The 25123-nt window shown below is 46.6% G+C and overlaps 1 protein-coding gene across 1 annotated transcript in view; it reads left to right on the top strand.

The window, feature by feature from the left end:
* Window positions 1–57: 57 nt before the first annotated feature.
* The window catches only part of LOC306964870 (scavenger receptor cysteine-rich domain-containing protein DMBT1-like), a gene marked incomplete at both ends in the record, with an annotated part of 44216 nt that continues 19150 nt past the window's right edge, over window positions 58–25123 (top strand). Inside the window, 12 exons of the mRNA XM_079559037.1 lie at window positions 58–448; window positions 549–863; window positions 4325–4720; window positions 7958–8359; window positions 8591–8905; window positions 12017–12418; window positions 12644–12952; window positions 18684–18831; window positions 20076–20108; window positions 20549–20654; window positions 20814–20936; window positions 24079–24109. Of these exons, the coding sequence (XP_079415163.1) occupies window positions 58–448; window positions 549–863; window positions 4325–4720; window positions 7958–8359; window positions 8591–8905; window positions 12017–12418; window positions 12644–12952; window positions 18684–18831; window positions 20076–20108; window positions 20549–20654; window positions 20814–20936; window positions 24079–24109 (2971 nt within the window). The remainder of the gene's footprint in view (window positions 449–548; window positions 864–4324; window positions 4721–7957; window positions 8360–8590; window positions 8906–12016; window positions 12419–12643; window positions 12953–18683; window positions 18832–20075; window positions 20109–20548; window positions 20655–20813; window positions 20937–24078; window positions 24110–25123) is intronic.

Raw genomic sequence — 25123 nt, 5'->3', positions numbered from 1 at the left:
GAGAACAGACACTATCATTACTATTTAACTTGTCTTGTTTCAACAGAATTGGTGAACATGACCGGTGCAATTCCACCAGTGCCCCCCACCACTGTGGCCCACACAGCCCCAGTGTCCAACACCGCAGGAGAGGAGGGGGAGGTGCGCCTGGCCAACGGGGGGAGCGATTCCTGCTCAGGGCGAGTGGAGATCTTCTACCAGGGGCAGTGGGGCACAGTGTGTGATGATTTCTGGGACCTGAATGATGCCCAGGTGGTGTGCAGGCAGCTGGGCTGTGGCTGGGCACTAACTGCTCCTCCAAGTGCAGCTTTTGGACAGGGCACAGGTCCCATCTGGATGGACAATGTGGCATGTACAGGAGGGGAGATTGCTCTTTCCCAGTGTAGACACAGGGGCATCGGGAACCACAACTGTGGTCATCGGGAAGACGCTGGTGTTGTTTGTGAAGGTAAAAGATTTTGTATTTTTGGGAGAAGTGCCAATATAAACATGTGAGCAGTAGCCTGTGTAACCACTTCTTCTGAGAGTAACAGTCGTCTCCTCTTTAGCTCTGTCTCTAGTGCGGCTGGTGAATTCTGCAGTCGGCTGCTCAGGCAGAGTGGAGGTGTTCCATAACGGGCAGTGGGGCACAGTGTGTGATGATTACTGGGACTTGAAAGATGCCCAGGTGGTGTGCAGGCAGCTGGGCTGTGGCTTGGCACTAGCTGCTCCTCCAAATGCAGCTTTTGGACAGGGCACAGGTCCTATCTGGATGGATGATGTGCGCTGTATCGGGTCAGAGTCGTCAATAACAGAGTGTGGGAACGCTGGACTTGGAAATCACGACTGCAGTCACATTGAAGACGCCGGTGTGTTCTGTGAAGGTAATTGTTGAAATTGTGTGGTAGTGACATTGAAAATCGTGGTGTTTGTGCCACCTATGGCTCCACTTGTTGCTACTTCAACAGTCGAAACCTCCGAGATCCAAGTTCAATACTGCTACGGACAATACCATGTCTACAAACTTCAGACCAAATATATGTTTCTAGCTTGCTGAGCAGGTAATGTGTTTAGCCGAATATAATATAAAATATATATAATATTTTCATTGAATTAATCAGGAATTATAAATATATATACTCTCATGAATTAGCTGGGACATAGTAAGTCAATGTAAAATGGGCGGCATGGTGGCACAGCAGTTAGCGCTCATGCTTCACAGCTAGAAGGTTAAAACAAGTCTAGCTATCTACAATAGCAGCGGATGTGACTCTACAGGTAGATTTTGTTGTATTTTCTTCATTTTTATACACTGAAAAAATACATTTAAACAAGGATGCCAATTTTGAGTTAATGTGCTATACTACAATTCCATTTTATGGATTTTATTTTAAAGGGATGTTTCAGGATTTTTGACATAGGGCCTCATTTCCTAGTTTTCCAGAGTGTTGCTGATTTCTGGAGATATATTTTTTTTGCAGTTCTTATATTTGAAGAGTTTTGTGGTGCTAGGCTAGTGCAAGGCTAGTGCATTTCTATGCGCTAGCATAGAAATGACAGCCTGCATTAAAAACAGACAGCCTGCATTAAAAACAGACAGCCTGCATCAAAAACAGTGTGACCCGCTCCACAGAGCACCTGAGGCAAATGACTTATAACACCAGACTAACCATATAAATGTCTGTGTCCATAGAAACATTTTTGGAATATAACTGACCTAGCATCACATGAATGCTCGCATTTTGAGGGACTATTTTCTTGCAGATCACTCCGCCACTGCATAGCTTATACAACCACGAAGCTGATGCTGCTCAAATATATGGTATTTTAAATGCAAAATGGTTAAAATTACTCTATCGACACAGACATTTATATGGTTCCTTACTCTTTATGAAGTAAAGTTTACTCTCAATCATTAATGAAACCTTACTCTTTATGAAGTAAAGTTTACTCTCAATCATTAATGAAACCTCGCCAATTATCGCCTGATTAATGAAACTTGTAATAACCTATGATAGTATTGTGCAATGTATATTCTAAAATCTTTAATACCCAATATTTCTGCATGTGTAATAAAACAAGTTGTTAGAACAAAAGCACATTTATTTTTTTGCAATGAACAATGCAAGTATATAATGTATGACAACATATATTCCTATAGCGGTGGTTTAGCATCTTAGCACAACCTCAAAACATTAAACTTTCCAAGACCTCAGTAATGATCAAACCAGTAAAAACATTGAGCTCTTGCGTCCCACATTTTGTCCAGCTTGGCTTTACCCAAGTATAAAAACTTCTTATATAAAGACTTATTGAAAAAAATTAAAAAAAATAAAAAAGCAACAAAAACAAGGATGAAAATGCAATAAAAAAGCCACTAAAAACAACAATAAAGCGATAAAGGTGGAGCAAAACAGGGACAAAAATGTGACAAAGCGACAAAACAAAAATAGTTACTTAAAACCCTTGCAACTTTTTCAGAAACTTGATGTTTTCTGAAGGGGATAATGTATTAGCTTTGTTCTTGCGTACACATAGTTGATTTCATTTGATTGTTCGATTAGAAGTAATTTGCTCCAACTTGAACAACTAAACAGATTACATGCAAAAAATATTGCTTTGTTGCAACTTTATGCCCAAACTTGTCTGGATTTACTTATTTTTTTCAGACCAATGCATTACTTCATGGCAGCCCACCATAGTCTCGTTTGTCAGACAGACAGGGAACAGCAACAGGGAACTGTAACATTTTAGACTTGGGTAGAGCTGAACTGGAGAAAATGATCTCGGTTAAAGCGGGGGTAAAAGGTTAACTTCTTAACCCCCCTCATTTTTGTCTCTATTTTCACACTTTGTTCAACCTTTTAGATTTGGGTAAAGCCAAACTGGAGACAATGTGCTCAGTTAAGGTAGGGGTTGAGATGTTAAAGGAATAGGCCACCGTTTGTACATACTGAGATATGTTCTTACCTTAGCTTTGACGAGTTCTTTAGGACCTGTCTGATCTTCACCCGTGCCTTCAGTCACGTAAACACAAAGTATAATTACACAAAATTAAACAATATGGATTTTCTAAGCGGATAAAAGGGGGAACTATATTGTAAGGCGTAATAATACCAGGAGTAGTTCGAAATCTGCGCAGTAATCTTTACTGTGCGGATGCCAAATTACTCCTGGTATTATTACGCCTTACAATATAGTCCCCCTTTTATCCGCTTAGAAAATCCACATTGTTTAATTTTGTGTAATTATACTTTGTAGTGTAACACTTCATGTAACCATATTTAAATAGGGAAAACGTGGAAGAGCTTGGTAGCTTCTATCTTGACCAGTTTTGGAGCTATAGTGGAGAGGGGTAGAGGCTAAATGCTAACGCCGTCTGCGCTGTGTTTACGTGACTGAAGGCACGGGTGAAGATCAGACAGGTCCTAAAGAACTCGTCAAAGCTAAGGTAAGAACATATCTCAGTATGTAAAAACGGTGGCCTATTCCTTTAAGTAAAGAAACACTAAAAAGTACATATTGGCTTAAAAAAAAAACATTTAGACTGAGAGGTCTCTTTTGCGTAGGGAAAGAAGACTGAGGGAATGAGACGGTGGTGGCTGAATAGTGAGGGACAGATAATTTAAGTTGTGGCTGATACAGAAACACAATAAAGAATAACAGTCCAATACTCAGTAAGTGTAATTTGACCATATCATGTAAAACTCTGTTTTTGACATGAATGTATGGGTTACTTGTGGTGAGTAGGTAAACAGAACACTTGGGGAAAAATAAAGTAAACGATTATCAATTTACTTATGTAAGGTTGGTATTAACATTTACAGTGCACCTTACACTCACACTTGTGATGCAAGACTGACAGAAGTAGGCGAAAAGGACGTCCGTGGAATTTGGCAACTCTGTCCGAGTGGCTTCTCCCTATTATTGCGGAAATAAGGTTCACTGGCCATAGAAAGGATTTCAACTAGAGTGCGCGAAAAGCACCACAGCAGTGAGAGTGAGGCCGGGATGGGACTGAGGCGGAGGCAAGAGTGGGCGGGGGCAAGAGTGAAGCCGGACGGGGACTGAGGCAGGCACAAGAGGCCGGGTTGGGTGTGAGGTCGGGGCATGAGCAGGTTTGGGTGAAAGTGAGCAGGGGCAGTCGCAAGGGGAGGGAATTGCGCCAGGGGCGAGGGACTTTATCGTCGCAAACGGCTTTAATCATTATTATTATTATTAAAAGAAGAATCAGGGAATATGGTGAATAAAATGAGTCAAACGGATATAATAATGTTTCTTATAACAGTATTATTCCAGCTCTTTGGGAGAACAGACACTATCATTGCTTGTCTTGTTTCAACAGAATTGATCAACATGCCTGGTCCAATTCCACCAGTGCCCCCCACCACTGTGGCCAGCACCACTCCAGTGTCCAACAGCGCAGGGGAGGAGGTGCGCCTGGCCAACGGGGGGAACGGCTCCTGCTCAGGGCGGGTGGAGATCTTCCACCAGGGGCAGTGGGGCACAGTGTGTGATGATTTCTGGGACCTGAATGATGCCCAGGTGGTGTGCAGGCAGCTGGGCTGTGGAAGAGCACAAGCTGCTCCTCCAAGTGCAGCTTTTGGACAGGGCACAGGTCCCATCTGGAAGGACGATGTGGCATGTACAGGAGGGGAGATGACTCTGTCCCAGTGTGAACACAGGGGCATCGGAATCCACAACTGTGGTCATGAGGAAGACGCTGGTGTTGTTTGTGAAGGTAATTGTTGAAATTGTGTGATATCCATGCCCCTATGTTCCTATCGGCTCCTCATCCCGAACAGTTACACTGAAAGTCATGGTGTTTCTGCCACCTTTGGCTCCACCTGTTGCTACATCAACAGTCCCACAACCTCCGACATCCAAACACTGCCACGGAAAATGCTACGTCTAATAATAATAATCTATACTGTATTAATCTCTGTAGAGAAATCTCTGTAGAGAAATTAGTTCTCTGCATTTGACCCATCCTCAGTGTCGCATGGGGCGACCTGTAGGAGCAGTGAGCTGCCAGCATGGGCCGGCGCTCGGGGACCCATCTCCATGATGTGGAGCCAGGCTGGTGGTCAGAAACACCTGGCTGGAGGATTCACCTATTGCACATGTTTTTATAACTTACCGCTAACCTATGCAGACACGGGGAGAACATGCAAACTCCACACAGAAAGGCCCCGTCCAGGTGGGAATCGAACCCAGGACCTTCGAGCTGTGAGGCACGAGCGCTAACCGCTGCGCCACCGCGTCTAGTTTGTAGACATATCATGGTCCGTAGCAGCGGACCAAATACGTTTCTTCAGCCATTTTCACACAGGTTCTAGTTAGGTCAATCTAAAGGTGTTCTCGACCTGAGAGCAGCACTTTTGGATCAGTGTGAAACCACAGCACTAGAACCCGATCATACAGCTGCCCTGAGTCTGGCGGAATCAGGTCTTGGAGCGGCCTGAGCCGCATTGTGGGTCGGTGAGGCTGTGGTGTGAATGTGGCCGACCTCGAGCCAAACTGCTCTCGCTTTGATGCCTCTTTTTTGCACAAAGAAAGAATGAATATGTGCTGCACGAGGACGTTTGGATTAAAGTGTGGTTATGGGTAGGCTAGTTGGAAGTGGGTGATGGAGGTGGGTTTTAGAGGGTGTATAGAACTGTGTGAACGAGTGCATGGGTGAATGTGTAGAATAGATGTTGACGACTGATTGATGCTGTGCTGAGTGGTGTACGGTGTGTATCCGGGCCTGTCACATCGGGGAGGTGTGCACGTACGTGTGAGCGTGTGAGCACATTGACAGGCCGATGCCTGTTGTCATGCGGGCGGCATGGTGGTGCAGTGGTTAGTGCTCTTGCCTCACAGCTAGAAAGTCCTTGGTTCGATTCCCACCTGGACGGGGCCTTTCTGTGGGGAGTTGAATTATTAATGGAAAACCCCTTGAGATGAAGCATTTCATTTTCAAAATCATACCTCTTGAACTTCTGACCCCTGATCACCCAGTTTTCAATGGAAAGCCTCAAATTTTGGCCAGAATGTCCCAGACCCATGTGGCTTTAAAAAAAAAATCATCATTTACATTTTAGTAGTATTATTGGGCGTGGTATGACAAGCCCGCAACTTAGGGGCCATTTTTGTCTGAGACACAATTGCCAATTTCGACAAAGTACGCCCTGTCCTCGAGGTAGGACTTGAACCAGCTTAGAGCAGTACCAGAGATTCCCACCTAGTTTTCTAACCTGTGAAGTAAGATCCTGTGGTCCACTGTGTCAAAGGCAGAGCTCAGGTCCAGCAGAACTAAAAGTGAGACCTTACCTGCGTTGGTGTTCATGCGGATATCATTAATCACCTTGATCAGAGCTGTCTCAGTGCTGTGGTGGGGCCTAAATCCTGAAAGTATCAAACACATTGTTAGACAGGAGAAAGCAAGTGAGCTGCTGATGCACTACTTTCTCTAGGACTTTTCCTAAGAATGGTAGGTTGATATGGGCCGGTAGTCGTTCAGTACCTTGGCATCAAGGCTGCTCTTTAAAAGAGTCTTAATGACTGCAGTTTTCAAGGCATTTGGAAATGCTCCAGTCTCAAGTGAGATGTTAACTAACTGAGCAAGTTGTCTCCCATCATGTATAGCAACACGCCTGTGCAGAGTACAGCTATCACACGCGTTAGCAGGCAAAGTGCATTAATCATTGTAACACTCACATTCAACACTTTCCTAAAACCACTCCTCAAACGCCTACCACACAACCGCCTGCTAAGTTAGTTGACTCGGTTATTTGTTTGTTGTCCAGTGTTGACACATATTGCGAGCCGAGAGCACTGAACGGTACACACGCTAACTTAACTACCAGTTAGGTCTACCAGCACGGACTTAGCACAGTAAATGTCAACAATTACCGTATTTTCCGGACTATACGTCGCTCCGGAGTATAAGACGCACCAGCCAAAAAATGCGTAATGAAGAACAAAAAAACATAGATAAGTCGCTCCGGAGTTTAAGACGCACTAGTCAAACATTGCCTAATGAAGAAAAACAACAGGCTGAATAAGGTAAGGTATGCTAACGTAACACATTGATGGTTAATAATATGAAGCATAAACAATGAACTAAATATGTGTCTGGTGTGTGAACATCAGATAACAGTTCAGATAACTATAGCATGAAGAACATACCAAACTCTCGAAAACCCAAATCAATCGCCTTGGCGACTCCCTGGCACGGAGATGTAACTGCACCGTTGACAAGCCTCTCCCATGTTTTTAAGCTCTGATCTGCGAACCTGTTCCTCTAGCTGTGGCCATCTAGCTCTTTGCCCGTGATTAGCTTGTTTTGTTTACTTCATTGCAGTAACCTCCGCTCTCTCGCTCACTCCAAACTTTATTTCTGCTGCTTGATTAGCCTGCAGTGCCCTCTAGCGGCATGTGAAAGCATATATTTGAATTTAAAAAAAGTTAAATAATCACATATTAGTCGCTCCGGAGTATAAGACGCACCCCCAGCCAAACTATGAAAAAGTGCGACTTATGGTCCGGAAAATACGGTACCCAAGAGCGACCGTAGCTCATGATAAACACTTCACAGGGTTACAAATATGCTACTCACCAATGTGCTGTGTGCTCCTGATGATGGATTGTGATTAAATAACTGACGCTACTCATTTACATTTTACAAAGCTTGCAACGCAACCGTGCATGCTCATACCCAAATGACCATCATGCAACAAAATAAGCATCATGAAGCAAACACCAAATAATTGAAATACATATTTATACATTTAAATCCTACTGTACCCAATAGTTTATATATTTTAACCATGAATTTTACCACTATAGTTTAACTAGTGACCCAAAGAACCAAACAAAAATGGTGAATACAATGAGTTGAAGGGAAATAATAATGTCTCTTATAACACTATTATTCCAGCTCTTTGGGAGAACAGACAGTATCATTACTCTTTAACTTGTCTTGTTTCAACAGAATTGAGGAATATGACTGGTACAACTCCACCAGTGCCCCCCACCACTGTGGCCCACACCGCTCCAGTGTCCAACAGCGCAGGAGAGGAGGGGGAGGTGCGCCTGGCCAACGGGGGTGACGGCTCCTGCTCAGGGCGGGTGGAGATCTTTCACCAGGGGCAGTGGGGCACAGTGTGTGATGATGCCTGGGACCTGAATGATGCCCAGGTGGTGTGCAGGCAGCTGGGCTGTGGCAGAGCACAAGCTGCTCCTCCAAGTGCAGCTTTTGGACAGGGCACAGGCCCCATCTGGAAGGACGATGTGGCATGTACAGGAGGGGAGATGACTCTGTCCCAGTGTGAACACAGGGGCATCGGGATCCACAACTGTGGTCATGAGGAAGACGCTGGTGTTGTTTGTGAAGGTAAAAGATTTTGTATTTTTGGGAGAAGTTCCAATATTATTATTATTTGTTTATTTGATATGGACATAACAACTGCACTGAACAAACCAGATACATCGTTTTTAGTGTTGTAGCAAGACTGCTAATTTGCAACACTTACACCAACACTCCATAGGACAAATATATGATATAAACATGTGAGCAGTAGCCTGTGTAACCACTTCTTCTGAGTAACAGTCGTCTCCTCTTTAGCTCTGTCTCTAGTGCGGCTGGTGAATTCTACAGACCGTTGCTCAGGCAGAGTGGAGGTGCTCCATAACGGGCAGTGGGGCACAGTGTGTGATGATTACTGGGATCTGAATGATGCCCAAGTGGTGTGCAGGCAGCTGGGCTGTGGTTTGGCACTAGATGCTCCTCCAAATGCAGCTTTTGGACAGGGCACAGGTCCTATCTGGATGGATGATGTGCGCTGTATCGGGTCAGAGTCGTCAATAACAGAGTGTGGGAACGCTGGATTTGGAAATCATGAGTGCAGTCACATTGAAGACGCCGGTGTGTTCTGTGAAGGTAATTGTTGAAATTGTGTGGTACCCATGCCCCATGTTCAAAACGGCGCCTCATCATGAACAGTCCAGTTACATTGAAAGCCATGGTATTTGTGTGTTTGTGGCTCCACTTGCTACTTCAAAAGCCCCATAACCTCCGACATCCAAGTAAAACGCTGCTACGGACAATACTACGTCTACAAACTTCAGACCAAATACAGTGGGGACCAGATGTTTGCATACACTTTATAAAGAGACACATTTGCAGTTTTTTCTCACTGTCTGACAAGAAACCAGAATTAACTTCTACTTTTGAGATTGGTTAGTAATTAGTAATTAACTAATTACTAACCATCTCAATTTGAATTTTGAAAATGACTCATGTTTGCCAAATGCCAGAAGAATGAGAGATATAACTTCTACATGGTTTCATATGACTTTTTTTTTTTACAAAACCAACATTTTACATACATTTGTGGTATTGCCTTTAAATGGTATAACTTCGGTCAAACGTTTTGGAATTCCTTCTACAAGCTTCTCACAATACATGGCAGGAATTTTGGTAAATTCCTCCAAACAGAACTGGTGTAACTGAGCCACATTTGTATGCCTTTTCAGCTCTGCCCATACAGTTTCAACTGGATTGAGATCAGGACTTCATCTAAGGCTTTGTGATTAACACTTCAAAACATATCGATTTCACACTCCATCCGTCCTTCACGACCCCGAGATACTTGAACTCCTCCACTTGAGGCAAGGACTCCCCACCGACCTGAAGAGGGGAAGCCACCTTTTTCTGGTGGAGAACCATGGCCTTGGATTTGGAGGTGCTGATCCTCATTCCGGCCACTTCACACTCGGCTGCAAACCGCCCCAGAGCAGCTGAAGGTCCTGATTTGTTGAAGCCAACAGAACAATATCGCCTGCAAACAGCAGAGATATGATCCTGAGGTTCCCAAACTGGACACCCTCCGGCCCCTGTCTGTGCCTTGAAATTCTGTCCATAAAGGTAATGAACAGAACCGGTGACAAAGGGCAGCCCTTGCGGAGACCAACACGCACCGGGAACAGCTCTGACTTACTGCCGGCAATGCAAACCAAGCTCCTGCTGCGGTCATACAGGGAACAGACAGCTCTTAGCAGAGGGCCCCAGACTAAATACTCCCGGAGCACCCCGGACAGGGCACCACGAGGGACACGGTCGAACACTTTCTCCAGATCCACAAAGCACATGTGGCCAGGTTGGGTGAACTCCCACAAACCCTTAAGCACCTAATAAAGGGTATGGAGTTGGTCCAGTGTGCTGCGACCGGGACAAAAAGACGCATTTTTCCTCCTGGATCCAAGGTTCAACTATCGGCCGGATCCTCCTCTCCAGAACCCCGGAGAAGACCTTACCGGTGAGGCTGAGGAGTTTCATCCCTCTGTAATTGGAGCACACGCTCCGATCCCCCTTTTTAAAGAGAGGGACCACCACCCCGATCTGCCAATCCAGGGGCACTGTCCCCGACTGCCACACGATGTTGTAGAGACGTGTCAGCCACGACAGTCCTACAACATCCAGAGACTTAAGGTACTCAGGGCGAATCTCATCCACCCCCGGAGCCCTGCCACCAAGGAGCTTACTAATCATCACAGTGACTTCAGCTTGGGTGATGGGAGAGCCCCCCTCCGAGTCCCCAGCCTCTGCTTCCTCATCGGAAGACATGAGGGTGGGATTGAGGAGATCCTCAAAGTACTCCTTCCACCGCCCGACGACATCCCCAGTTGAGGTCAGCAGCTCCCCACCCGAACTGTAAACAGTGTTGGTGAAGCACTGCTTCCCCCTCCTGAGGCGCCGGACGGTTTGCCAGAATCTCTTCGAGGCCGACTAATAGTCCTCCTCCATGGTTTCTCCGAACTCCTCCCAGACCCGAGTTTTTGCCTCTGCGACCGCATGAACTGCAGCACGCTTAGCCTGCCGGTACCTCTCAGCTGCCTCCGGAGTCCCACAAGCCAACAAGGCCAGGTAGGACTCCTTCTTTAGCTTGACGGCATCCCTTACTTCCGTGCGCCACCACCTGGTTCGGGGATCTCCGCCGTGACAGGCACCAGAGACCTTACGGCCACAACTGCGAGCAGCCGCATCGACAATGGAGAAGGAGAACATGGTTCACTCAGACTCCATGTCCCCAGCCTCCCTCGGAATCTGGGTGAAGCTCTTCCGGAGGTGGGAGTTGAAGACCCTATTGACAGAGGGATCAACCAGACGTTCCCAGCAGACCCTCACAACACTTTTGGGTCTGCCAGGTCTGACAAGCTTCCTCCCCTGCCAGCGAATCCAGCTCACCACCAGGTGGTGATCGGTTGACAGCTCAGCCCCTCTTCACCCGAGTGTCTAAGACATGTGGCCTGACGACAAAGTCGATCATCGACCTCCTGCCTTGTACTCGCACATGGTGTTCATTATGGACAAACCGTGACTAGCACAGAAGTCCAAGAACAGAACACCACTCGGGTTCAGATCGAGAAGGCCGTTCTTCCCAATCACCCCCATCCAGGTCTCACTGTCGTTACCCACGTGGGCGTTGAAGTTCCTTAGTAGAACAATGGAGTCCCCAGTCGGAGCACCATCTAGTACTCCTCCCAGGGACTCCAAGAAGGCCGAGTACTCTGCACCGATGTTGGGCCCATAGGCCGAGACAACGGTCGTAGAGCATAGGGCGCAACCCTCTTGTTCACCAGGGTGAACTCCAACACGTGGTGGCTGAGCTGGGGGGCTGGAGCAAACCCACCCCGGCCCGCCGTCTCTCTCCACGGAAAAGACTGGAAAAATGGAGCGTCCAGCCTTTCTTCAGGAGTTGAGATCCGGAACCCAAACTGGGTGCAACATGCAACAAAATAAGCATCATGAAGCAAACACCAAATAATTGAAATAAATATTTATACATTTAAATCCTACTGTACCCAATAGTTTATATATTTTAACTATGGATTTTACCACTATAGTTTAACTAGTGACCCAAAAAAACAAACAAAAATGGTAAATACAATGAGTTAAAGGGAAATGATAATGTCTCTTATAATAGAATTATTCCAGCTCTTTGGGAGAACAGAGAGCTGCATTGCTTTTTAACCTGTCTTGTTTCAACAGAATTGAGGAATATGACTGGTACAACTCCACCAGTGCCCCCCACCACTGTGGCCCACACCGCTCCAGTGTCCAACAGCGCAGGAGAGGAGGGGGAGGTGCGCCTGGCCAACGGGGGGAATGGCTCCTGCTCAGGGCGGGTGGAAATCTTCCACCAGGGGCAGTGGGGCACAGTGTGTGATGATGCCTGGGACCTGAATGATGCCCAGGTGGTGTGCAGGCAGCTGGGCTGTGGCAGAGCACAAGCTGCTCCTCCAAATGCAGCTTTTGGACAGGGCACAGGTCCCATCTGGAAGGACGATGTGGCATGTACAGGAGGGGAGATTACTCTGTCCCAGTGTGAACACAGGGGCATCGGGATCCACAACTGTGGTCATGAGGAAGACGCTGGTGTTGTTTGTGAAGGTAAAAGATTTTGTATTTTTGGGAGAAGTTCCAATATTATTATTATTTGTTTATTTGATATGGACATAACAACTGCACTGAACAAACCAGACACATTGTTTTTTAGTGTTGTAGCAAAACTGCTAACTTGCAACACTTGTCTTTAGGACAAATATACAATATAAACATGTGAGCAGTAGCCTGTGTAATCACTTGTCCTGAGAGTAACAGTCGTCTCCTCTTTAGCTCTAGTGCGGCTGGTGAATTCTACAGACCGTTGCTCAGGCAGAGTGGAGGTGTTCCATAACGGGCAGTGGGGCACAGTGTGTGATGATTACTGGGACTTGAAAGATGCCCAGGTGGTGTGCAGGCAGCTGGGCTGTGGCTTGGCACTAGATGCTCCTCCAAATGCAGCTTTTGGACAGGGCACAGGTCCTATCTGGATGGATGATGTGCGCTGTATCGGGTCAGAGTCGTCAATAACAGAGTGTGGGAACGCTGGATTTGGAAATCACGACTGCAGTCACATTGAAGACGCCGGTGTGTTCTGTGAAGGTAATTGTTGAAATTGTGTGGTACCCATGCCCCTATGTTCAAAACGGCGCCTCATCCCGAACAGTCCAGTTACATTGAAAGTCATTGTGTTTGTGCCACCTATGCCTCCACTTTATGCTACTTCAACAGCAACATAACCTCCGACATCCAAGTAAAACGGTGCTACGGACAATACTACGTCTACAAACTTCAGACCAAATACAGTGGGAAGCAGATGTTTACATACACTTTATAAAGAGACACATTTGCAGTTTTTTCTCACTGTCTGACAAGAAACCAGAATTTACTGTTTTTAGGTCAATCAGAATTTTGAAAATTATTGATATTTGCTAAATGCCAGAAGAATGAGAGATATCATTTTATACATAGTTTGAAATGTACATTTCAATAATATTTGGTAGTATTCCCTTTAAACTGTATAACTTGGGTCAAACGTTTTTAGATTTCCTTCCGCAAGCTTCTCACAATAGTTGGCAGGAATTTGGATCCATTCCTCCAAATCGAATTGGTGTAACTGAGACCCATTTGTAGGCCACCTTGCTTGCACATTCCTTTTCAGCTCTGCCCATACATTTTCAACTGGATTGAGATCAGGACTTTGTGATGACCACTTCAAAACATTGACTTTTTTATCCTGAAGCCACTTTGTAACCAGTTGGCAAAAATTCTTGGATTGACCTTCACATTTCAGACCACAGACCTCATCTCTGGACCACAGACCTCACATTTCAGACCTCATCTCTGGATCTGTATGATCACTGTTTGAACCAATGAACTTGGCAGTTTAATCTGGGCTTTATGTATATGTAATCTTCTGGCAAAAAAAAAATGGCCAGGGGGCATAGACCATGTCAGGATATGTCAAAAATTATATCATGACCCACCCTAAATGCTACAGGAAGTCGGACAACTTGGCCTGAACCTTTGACCTTCAAAGTTTCTAAAAAAATATCCCAGACCCATGTGGCTTTAAAAATGCAACCCAGTATAGTGCACGTGCACATTCCCGAGCTGGACCTAGTGATGTGCAAACGCAACCACTCTTGCCAAAAACTGCCTTTTAAATGGCTTGTAAGTGGCCCAACCATCTACCATAAAAATAAAGTTATAAGCCTGGCAGCAAGCTGGTCTCTGTCAGAGCCTCTCCTCAAATTCATTCATTTTCACCTTTATTCACAAAAGCCATACATTTAGACTCCTAGGCATTTAACTACCCCTCTGTCACAGAAAGATCTTTAATTTGGACGTTGGCATTTTGGCTCCAAATTCAGCATTTTTGGACTATACAATCACAGGAAGCTCTGATTGGCTGTTTCCTATTCATCTCTCTATGCGTTCCTCCTACTACACTACTGATGCACTGACCCAGTGGGCGAGGAACCTGCTTCTCAATGGTCCTCATGGTGGACCCTTGGTAGACAGAATTCTATTGGAATTTCAGACCTTGTCTAAAAATCGCTATGATGTGTGTCAACGCTGGGGTATGTTAGATACTGAAATGACCACAGAATTCCAATTCTAGGTTGGGCTTTGCTGCATAACAACGTTACACTGACTTCCTGTAGTATCAAGGCACTTAGACCAGTGGTTCTCAACGTTTTGTTGCCACGGCCCCCATTATAACAGTTAAAGCGGTTCGTGAACCCCGCCCGGGTCACACCGTGAGAAATCGGAACATTAGCCTACATATTTCTTAAAAAACAAAGGAAAAAAACAAACGTCTAAAATAAAATATGCTCAAATTACGAACCTATAATGGCACTCTGGTAAAATAGCACACACATGCGACAATAAAATGTTATATATTTTAATATATGCTAAAAAAAGTATACATTTTATCTACATGATCTGGCGACCCCCCAATTTTGTCTCGCGACCCCCTTGGGGGTCCCGACCCCCAGGATGAGAACCACTGACTTAGACAACACAACCGACTCAGACCATATAGAACGATGTCAGAGCAACCGATGTCAATAGTCTAGAACTCGTCCCTTTCTAGAAAACAAGAAGTATAACCTTCACTACTTGAAACATAACTCAAACATTTGTTTTTAACAAGGGTACAAGGTTATACTAACGCTTGTGATACTAATGTTTACTTAAAGGGATAGTCTTTTGGGAGGTCTCTGTGTGCAAATTGGATAACGTCTCTCATAGTGGTGCAACGGATCATCATTGATCCGTGATCCATTCGGATCAATATGTTCTGGGTGGCACACACGTGATCTGTGGATTGGTTTATGGAAAAAAAGTTGTGCGCACGTTCAGTCCACACACAGCGGGGTCATAGCGAGCTGAGGAACGGAGGAGGTTGAACACCCCGCATCATTTAAATGGGAACATTTTGGCTTCCCTGTCAAATTTAATGATGAAGGAAAGAGGTTGAATAGAGTGCAGACGTGTTGTCTGGGCACAAAACAAAACCCTGAGGATAGCTGATAATGATAGAGGCTTATTAACGATCCTCATGACACTGGAGGAGTCAGCTCAGCGTCTCCCCTGTAAACGCAACCTACCCTGTTCATCCCCGCTCTGAGAGTCCTCGATGTCGGGCCATATGCGCATTTCTCCATCCCGGAGAGCGGTTTTGGGCAAAGGTGCGCGCTAGTCTGTATTTTACAGCAAAGAACAGAGGTCCACGGGAAAGATGCTGCGTAGACTGTTCAAAATGTTCAAAACATTTTACACTCAGACTCTGAAGGATTGAAAGAGACTTTGAAGTGGATGCTCCCCGCCCACAGTGCTGACCGAGCCGTGCACTCCCCTTCATTCAAAACATTTTCTAAAAATAAGTCCTTCTCCATGAAGCAGCGTGCATTGGGGGTGTATGTGGGGGGGTGCAGGCGCTCGCTCTAAAGTGCGAGAGTCCGGACATCAGCTGGTTTGATCAGAGTGTGTGGGGTAGTGCCAATTTCCAGTTGACGCGTTTCTCTGTCATGTGCCCTTGTACCCTACTTGATCTAACAATCCATTACTGTCCGTCGCAGGTTCGGCTTTAGCAGGTCCAGTCTTGAGCCCAGCCCCATCCCAGGAAGAGCATGGCAGGGGTTCGGTTACCCCCGGCTCACATTGACTACGGCCTGTGTTAAGTCCGGGTTTGCCCCAAACTACCACTCACAGTGAGTCCGGCTGACACTGTGGCCAGCTCTGCCGGCGCCAGACGCTGCACCAGGCACAGAAGTGCGCGTGGGTTCACCGTCTTGGTGCGAGTTCACGTTAGTCTTGTTTTCATCAACGAAGATGATAACGATATATTTTTGTTGACGCCCCTTTTTTTAATGACGATAACGTAACGATGACGAGCTAAAATGAGCTCTTTGGGGACTAGAACATGACGAGACGTTTACGAGTTTACATAAATGAGACGAGATGAGACAAAAATGGGAGAAAGTTTTTCGTCAGATCGTTCACGAACAGAGTTTTTATGAGCGGAGTGAGAGAACACAGCGGTAAACGTGACACGGAGCGCTCATGATGCTCATGATGCGGCCGGGCAGCGGCGCCTCTTTCTCTCTCTCCCCGTGGCGTGCGGTCACTGCTCGCGTACATCCTCCTCGGAGCGTCTGACATCCAGGTCACAGGGACTTTATTGTTTCTCAGGACAGTTTTCAATACCGTGGCGTATGAACGCAGGAAGCACGTTGAGGTAGGCCTATGTATGTGCAGACAGCGCTGTTGGTAAAAAAAATGAAAAAAATCTTGAAGCGACGATCAGACGACGAGGAGAGCGGGAGCTTTTGGAAGTACTGTTCACAGTACTTCTGCACTTCTGCCAGTGCCTATCGTGGTGTCATCTGTTTGTCAAAAGCTATAGAAAGCCAAAAGACAGCTCTTACAGTATTTATCCCAATTTCCAAGACTTATCGAAATGAATTATGACTTCTTATAATGAAACGACGAAAACTTGACAAAAACCTTTTTAATTTTCGTCTGACTAAAACGTGACTAAAACTATCACATTTTGAAATGACTAAAATGTGACTACGTAAACCTAAAAGCATTTTGTCCAAAAGACTAAGACTAAAACTAAAAGGGCTGCCAAAAAAACACTGGTTCACATGATGATTAGCCCCGTATATAGGTAGTTTTTGGAAACAAAAGCCGCATTTGCCATTACAACGACTCTCCCCAGTGAAGAGGATGCTTTGCAACACACTAGTGCCCCTGTGTCACTAGTAAAGGAGAAATGTAAACATTTTCGACTATACGCTAGTGTACAGGTGGTATACGAGTCCAGATAAGTTGTGAGTTGTGACAGATTTTATTTTGAAACACACCGGATCTTCTCATCTCTCACGAGACTTGACTTCCTGTTTGGCTCATGTTTTTTCTGTCAGCTTGATCCACAGGGGCTTCGGGCTCCGGCAAAAATAGACTTTAATGACTTTCTAAGATCGCGGAGCTGTATCGGAGTTTAACCGGATTTAATGTGAGCTGGGTGTTAGTAGTAGCATGAGTGGCGTTACGGTAAGCAAACAGGACGTTGGCTAACTTCTGCTGAAGAAAAATGGGAGCATCCGCAAAGGCTCACAGACCTTGTTTAAGTGTTTGTACAAACCTCTCGGCGAGCCCATTAGTAGCCGGACGGTAGGGAGCTGATGTTATGTGGCGGATTCCATTCAGCTTCAGAAACATCTGAAATTCACTAGCCGTGAATTGAGGACCAATGTCACTCACCAACTGTTCGGGGATACTAGTTCTAGCAAGAAGACTTCTCAGCATGTCGATTGTGTGGGCTGTTATGGTGGATTTCATGGCAAACACTTCTGGTCACTTTGAACATGCGCCGACCACTACAAGGAATGTTTTTCCCATGAATGGCTCAGCGAAATCAAAGTGAATCCTCCATTCCCATGGAGGGGTGCCACTGTCGGTTCGTTCTGTACACGCTGGCACCCAGGGCAATATGCTGCGAGCTGTTCTATGTTCAATCCCTGGCTAACAGACGTAGCTCCTGGCGAGTGCCCTAATCATCACCACTCCCAGATGAATTCGATCTTGTACTGATGCCCTCCCAGGAACAGAGCCCAGCGCTGCATCCGTGCCGCAGCTGTCATGGGGATCGCCTTCTGGGGGTTGAATATTGAGACCAGTGGTTGATGATCAGTCACGAGGGTGAACTCCCTGCCGTCTAAGTACTGGTTAAATTGTTTTACCCCCCAGACCACACCCAGTGCCTCCTTGTCTATTTGGGAATCATTTTTCTCAGCCGAGGACAGGGAGCGAAAGGCAAACGCAATTGGTTTCTCAGTATCGTCCTGCATGACATGTGACATAATGGCTCCTATGCCATACGGCCACGCATCGCATACCAACTTCACAGGCAAGGACGGGTCGTAGTGTGTGAGCACTGTCTCTGATGTCACCAGCCTCTTCACTTCCTGGAAGGCCTGTTCGCATTCCTTGGTCCATTTCCGTTCTGCCTGGAGTAGTTCGTTCAGTGGATGGAGCACTGTAGACAGGTTAGGCATGAACCGGTGGTAGTAGTTGATGAATCCAAGGAACGATCTCAGTTGCTGTACATCCTGTGGCTGAGGAGCCTCCATGATGGCATTGATATTTTCTTAGTATTGATGGTCAGGACATCTTCAAGTCTTCCTCTATCTCCATCTGTAGATAGGAGTCGGCCGGGACCACCTTGGTGAACCGCTTGCTTGTGGGATGGCCCTGTCTTGAAGAACAAATTTGCCCATTATGTGTTTTAATATCCCAATTCCATCTTGGAATAAAGGTGTTGCAGCCACCAAGACTGTCTCCAATTTGACCTCTGTGGACTTGTCGGTGGTGTTTGGTACCACCTGCAGGCTTTTAATGGACTTCCAATCCAGCTTTAACTTCCTCAGCCAGTCTTGGCCCCACAGTACTCCTCTTTTTACAACGTAAAAAGAGGAGTACTCTTTTTACGTTGTCGTACTCTTTGTACTCGCTGGAGGTGCCCTCACTGAGGCCTGAGTGGAAGGGTGTAGGTGAAGGGAGGAGGGAATGGTTTCGGAAAGGCCCATAGTCTGCCGATTTCATCCCTAAATCTACACTGTGAAGGGTATGGGAGCCCCTCTCACACCTGGAACATGGTTCACGCTGTCTTTCTTGTGGGACTGTTGCCACTTTATTCACATTCATTGCCTTTACTCCTGTTTGCAGTTCAACAGCATCTCTGGCTGCCGTTTCCATTGAGACTGCAATTTCAACTGCCCTTTTGAAAGTGAGCTTTGTGACGGATTGACCCTTTGTTATTCTTTTTGTTTTTATTTTTATTATGATTGTTAAGTTCTTTTTAGGGGTGCCAGTCAGGTTTCCCTCCTGACGTATAGGATAAAGGGGTTTGTTATAATCGGTGAGTTTTCCTTACAATGCTGCAATGCTACAATCCTCACAAGGGCATGTGCTACATGGCATAAACCCTTTTGTATATATGACATACTATGAACACCATCAACACAGACAGAACATGTGGGTTATGCAAGTGTGTATTATAAATAAATACTGATATCCAAATAATATCAGTAGTGTTCAGATTTTTCTTCCCTCCGTACACAAAATAAATCCCCACTCAAAAAGGGAAAAAGTCCAAAGGAGCCAGAAAGTGCCCCCCAATTTCCTCCGCTCCACAGCGTATCTAAATAAACAAAAACTGTGGTTGGCTTAATTTGTCCCTTCCAACATTTCCTTTTCAAAAATACACATACAAAAGCATTAACTTGTACGTACTGCGAGAGCACTAAGTGACGTCACACTGACGTAATGCGGAAGTGCGGTCTAGCCAGCACCAGAGTGAGCTACAGTAAACATCAGTATTATTTTAGCATACTTTTATCAAGGCTCGAAACCGCAGCAAAAACGCAGAATAATACATAAATCAAGGCACAAAGAAAGAAAACTCACGGACAATCTATAGTCCAAGCGGACCTGTACGTACGGTGCGCGGAATGACGTCACCGACGTACGTAGCAACCAGGAAGCGGTAGGTCCGGTTCTGCGGGGGAATTATTTTGTTAAAAACAAGATGTTTGCGATACTGACACGCGCTATGGAAGGAGGGAATGTTACCAGCAAAGACTTGTTTGTGGAAGAATTGACCACGCTCGTTGGGAGTGTGCTTAAGTTTTGCTTTGCTACCCCTCAGGATCCGAGGCTGCTACTTCCCTGTCCCGCAAAGGTATGCCATTTTACTAGCGCAAACCCAGGAGGCTTAACCGGCGGCGGGGACAGGGGGAGCGAATAGGAGAAGGGGTAGAAATGGGCGTTGTGTGTGAGGTCAGAGAGGGAGGCTGGACAAGGGAGTAAACCGGGTGTGGTGAAGGCGAGGGTATAGGTGACTGACCATGCACAGACGGGTGCCTGGTTGTCACACACCTCCCCCCTTGAGAAGACCCGAAATAAAGAGGGTAAATCTCCAGGTCAGAACGAATCCCTTCTCTCCTTCTCCTTCCCGCTGATTCCTGATAGAGATAGAGGGGAATTTCATTCACTCTTATATAGCTCCCGTAGCTGTGCTTAGGACACTGTCGGCAAAGCCCAGGAAATCCTCCTCGTCACTTTCCTCCTCAAGGATTTGACATAGTTTTTCGCGCTGTTTCCTGTCCCACTCCTCTGCAGAAGGATAACAAGGCTTCATTTGGGCCATATGTACCACTCGAAGATCCTCTCCATTGTCCTCCAGGACAACTTCAAAATTTACCGGCCCGGTCCTCCGTGTGATGCGGTATGGACCCTTCCATCTCGGAGCAAGCTTGGCCGAAAAGGCTTGGTCAGCCTTTGATAAAGGATGAGTACGTATCCAGACACGCCCCTTCTCAGAGAAATTTCCTTCCCTTCTTCCCCGATCATAGTACTGTTTTTGTTTCCGTTTTGCTTTCTGCAGGTTGACACCGACAAACTCCTGAAGTTCAGCAATCTGATTGGCCGTAACATAAGCAGGAGTGTCAGGAGCACACAGGTTTGGACTCAGCTCGGCCTCCAAAGGGCCCCGAAGAGGACGTCCGAGGTTGAGCTCCGCAGGGGTCACACCCGTGGACTCATGCACGGCTGAATTAAGAGCAAACCGAAACTCGGGAAGGTATTTGTCCCAATGTTTATGATTATCCTCGACATAGGAGGCCAGCATGGCCTTGATATTTCGGTTAATTCTTTCGGTTAGATTGGTCTGTGGGTGGTAAGTAGAAGTCCGTTTGGGTGTGAGGTTCCATTTCTTACAGGTTTCCTCAAACACTGAGGACACAAACTGAGGACCTTGATCAGAGAGGAGATATGTCGGTACACCCCATCGAGTCAAAATCTCCTTCACAAGATATTGGGAGATGGTCTCTGCAGTCGCCTTCCGTATGGGAAACATCTCCACCCATCTGGAGTAATAGTCTACAAAGACTAGGAGATGAAGGTTGCCATTTGAACTACGGGGAAAAGGACCCATCAAGTCCACCCCCAACATTTCCCAGGGAGCATTTACTTTCGTCTGCTGCAATTTCCCGGGTGGTTTCCGATTTTCCGGTTTGTACCTTTGACACACTTGGCAATTCCTCACATGGTCTCGAACATCAATACTCATTCTTGGCCAGTACACCAATGCTTGCAGACGTCTGTAGGTTTTGTATCGTCCCAAATGTCCAGAAAGTGGATCGTTATGATGGTGGTAGAGCAGTTGTTGACGAAGTGATGGAGGAATATAAACTTGGTACAAAGTTTTGTGCGGTAATTCAACGACACGGTAGACCTTGTCTTCAAGAATGGTGTACGTGTTGGTAGGGGTCTCGTTAACTGCTCCTTTATCCACAATTTGCTGATACAGATCCTGAGCGAAAGGGTCCTGCTGCTGAGCCTTCCAGATGTTCTCATCGGTCACAGAGAGTGTGGGAGAGGTGTCACGCTGGGATCGGAGTACAACGGCGCACGTTGCAGGTGGATAGGCGGACTCCTCCACAGGGGCTCTCGACAAGGCGTCCGGAACGGTGTTGTACTTCCCCTTGCGATATTCCACCGTAAACAAGAATTCTTGCAGCCGAAGAGCCCAGCGAATCAGCCGAGTGCTTGGTTTCTGAGTTTTGAACACCCAGACCAGCGACGAATGGTCAGTCACCACTGTGAAGTGTCTCCCTTCCAGGTAATATCTCCATTTTTCAACGGCCCACACAACAGCCAGACATTCTTGCTCAGTCGTCGAGTAATTTCGCTCGGCCTTGTTTAATGTTCGGCTGGCAAAGGCGAGGACCTGTTCAGTGCCTAACCCAGATTGCTGAGCTAGAACAGCCCCCAACCCCACATCACTGGCATCGGTATACACGACGAAGGGCCGCGTGAAGTCAGGGTGACCCAGAATAGGTGGAGAAACCAGGTGATCCTTTAAAGCGTCCAAGGACGTCTGGCACGAGGGAGTCCAAATAAATTTGGCCCCTTTGCGCTTCAGTGCGTTAAGGGGTTCGGTCAGCTCAGAGAATCCAGGCACAAAACGATGATACCATCCAGCCATCCCCAAGAACCTCTGGAGCTGCTTGATGTTTTGGAGGACAGGAAAGTCCTGAACTGCTTTGATTTTCTCATGGTCCACAGCAACCCCGGCAGAAGATACCACATGGCCCAAGAACTTTAGGGAAGAGCGGAAGAACTGACTTTTCTTCATGTTGACTGTAAGGTTAGCTTCCCGTAACCTGTCCAAAACCGCTTGTATATCGTAACTGTGTTGTCCATAGGTGGTGGAGTAAATGATGATATCGTCCAGATATACAAAGCAGATCTGCCCACGTAGTCCGCCCAAAACTACCTCCATTAGCCGTTGGAAGGTCGCTGGGGCATTTTTCAACCCGAACGGCATTACCTTAAATTGGTACAGGCCATACGGGCAGACAAAGGCCGTCTTTTCCCGACTCCCTGGGTCCATACGAACTTGCCAGTACCCACTGTTTAAGTCCAAGGTAGTAAAGACGACTGCTCCAGCAAGTGACTCTAAAATTTCTTGAATATTGGGCAATGGATAGGCATCAGTGTGTGTAGCAGCATTCATTTTCCGGAAATCCACACAAAAACGGGGTTTGGGGTCATTCTTTTTAGGTACCAAAACCACTGGGGCAGCATATGGGGACGTTGATGGCTCGATAATGTCTTTTTCTAGCATTTCCTCCACGTGCTCCTTAATTATCTGGAGTTTTACTGGCGAAACCCGATATGGTTTTTGTTTGATAGGCACTTCATGAGATAGGTAAATCTTGTGGGTAAGTACTTTTGTACATCCCAGGTTGGGGGTACACACATCAGAATTACTCTGCAGTTGGGATAGCAATGACTGCTTACCGAAATCATCCAGGTGTGCACCGGTGACTGCTTTCTGCAGGAGATCGTCACTGGCTGAAATGGCAGATAAATTGGCAGGTGGAACGGCAGAGAAAAAGGCAAGCTGAGGAGAAGGATCATCTGACCAAGATGCCGACTCGGGAATAAAGGTATACCATTGCTTCCGGTTGAACTTGAACCAGTAACATTTTTCTGAAACGTCGAACTGCAGACCAGAAAGGGAGATGAAGTCAAGACCCAACACAGCAGGGAATGCAAGACTTTGAGCTGGCAAAATTACGCAAGGTAAGGTGAGTTTGCAGGGTAATTGTTAATGCACTCCACCCCAGTGGTTGTCGTCCTTCTCCATCCGCTAGGTACAAGGGCCCTCTGGTCCATGGTTTGACTTCACCACCAATCTCACTCCATACCCTCTCGTTCACCAGCGTATAGGAAGAACCAGTGTCCAGGATTGCAGCCCCCTTCCAGGTACTGATGCTGAGGGGAACCATCAACTGACACGGCAGCGGGCAAGCTTCTCCTGGAGGTCCGGATGTTGTAAGGGAGCCAAGAGTGGCGGAGCCTCCAGGGATGGGAGATTGCCCGGTAGGCTGCTGAGAAGGGAATGGCGGCCTGGATGGTTGGGTCGTGACCCCACGTGGACAAGCTCCTGGAGAGTGATCGCCTTTACAGCGCCAGCAGAAAGGTTGAGATGATCGATTATGATTTGGATTGAAATTCTGTTTGGGCCGTACTGTGTTGTTGTTGTTAGGGTTGCCTGTAGAGCGGGATTCAGTGGGCTGTGATGGTGCACTTGCTCGTTTCCGGTGCTCATACTGTTGCTGATTGTCCCGATCTCGTTCCAGCTGCTGTCCCAACCGTACGAGCTCGTCTACAGTGAGTACTCGACTACTCCTTAACTGGCTGGCCAATGCAGGATTGATGTTTTTAAGGATCAACTTCACGATGTCTCCCTCTGTGATTTGTGGCTTCCACCGTTTGCATAGGGACTGATACATATATATGAAATCCCTGATGCCTTCCTTTTCTCCTTGGACTCGGGTACGCACTCGCTCTGCCAGTTCATCCTCATAATCCTCGGAGAGAAAAGCAGCCCGAAATTGCATTTTAAATTCAACCCAGGTCCGAATTTTGTGTCTGGCTACATCCCACCAATCTCTTGCGGTGCCATGCAACACGTTCCTTAAGGTAGCCAAGAGTTCCTCATCAGTTAATGCATTCAGGGCCAAATAGTCCTCACAGCGTTCCAAGTACTGCAGCGGGTCGGTTGGATCCTCCCTCTGTCCATAGGTTGGGAACAGTAGCTTAACTGGACTCTTTCCGATATCCCGACACCTGTTGATTGCCGAGGTTGAAAAATCTGATGCTGCTGGGATCCCTGTTCTCCCAGGCTGAGCTGTCGATTCCAGCCTGGGTCTGCCGGTGAGTGTCAAGGTTTCTGGCAGGTCCTGGAAACCAGTCTGCACTGTTTGATCCATTACAGGGGTTGGACTACTCTGTAGTGACTGGACCGTAGCCGTCAGTTCCTCTGTCATAATCTTCATGTTAGTTTGATGCTCCGAGAGCTCCCCCTGGAGGCGCGAAAACTCCCCTTGCAGATTGGAAATACTGTCCGTCACTGGTGCAAGCAGTGAATGGAATTCCTTGAGCAGTTCCGATTGGTGGTGCTTCAGTCTCCAACCAATGGACGCTTTGGTTTGTGAAAGCACATATTCCAATTGTGCATCCAGGTGTTGATACTGTTCCATAGCATGGGCCTTGATTATCTTCTCAACCCGTTCTGTGGTCGTGGTTCTCATACTGTGCATTTCCTCCTTAATGCTGGATTTGACCTCCTCCATTATAAACTTTACGTCCATTACTGGGGTCCTCGCAGCAGCCATGCCTTCT

This window comes from Gobius niger, assembly GCF_951799975.1.
Source record: "Gobius niger genome assembly, chromosome: 6".
NCBI classification, from domain to species: domain Eukaryota; kingdom Metazoa; phylum Chordata; class Actinopteri; order Gobiiformes; family Gobiidae; genus Gobius; species Gobius niger.
The sequence above is the reverse complement of the archived record's forward strand: the minus strand, read 5'-3'. Positions and strand labels throughout refer to the sequence as shown.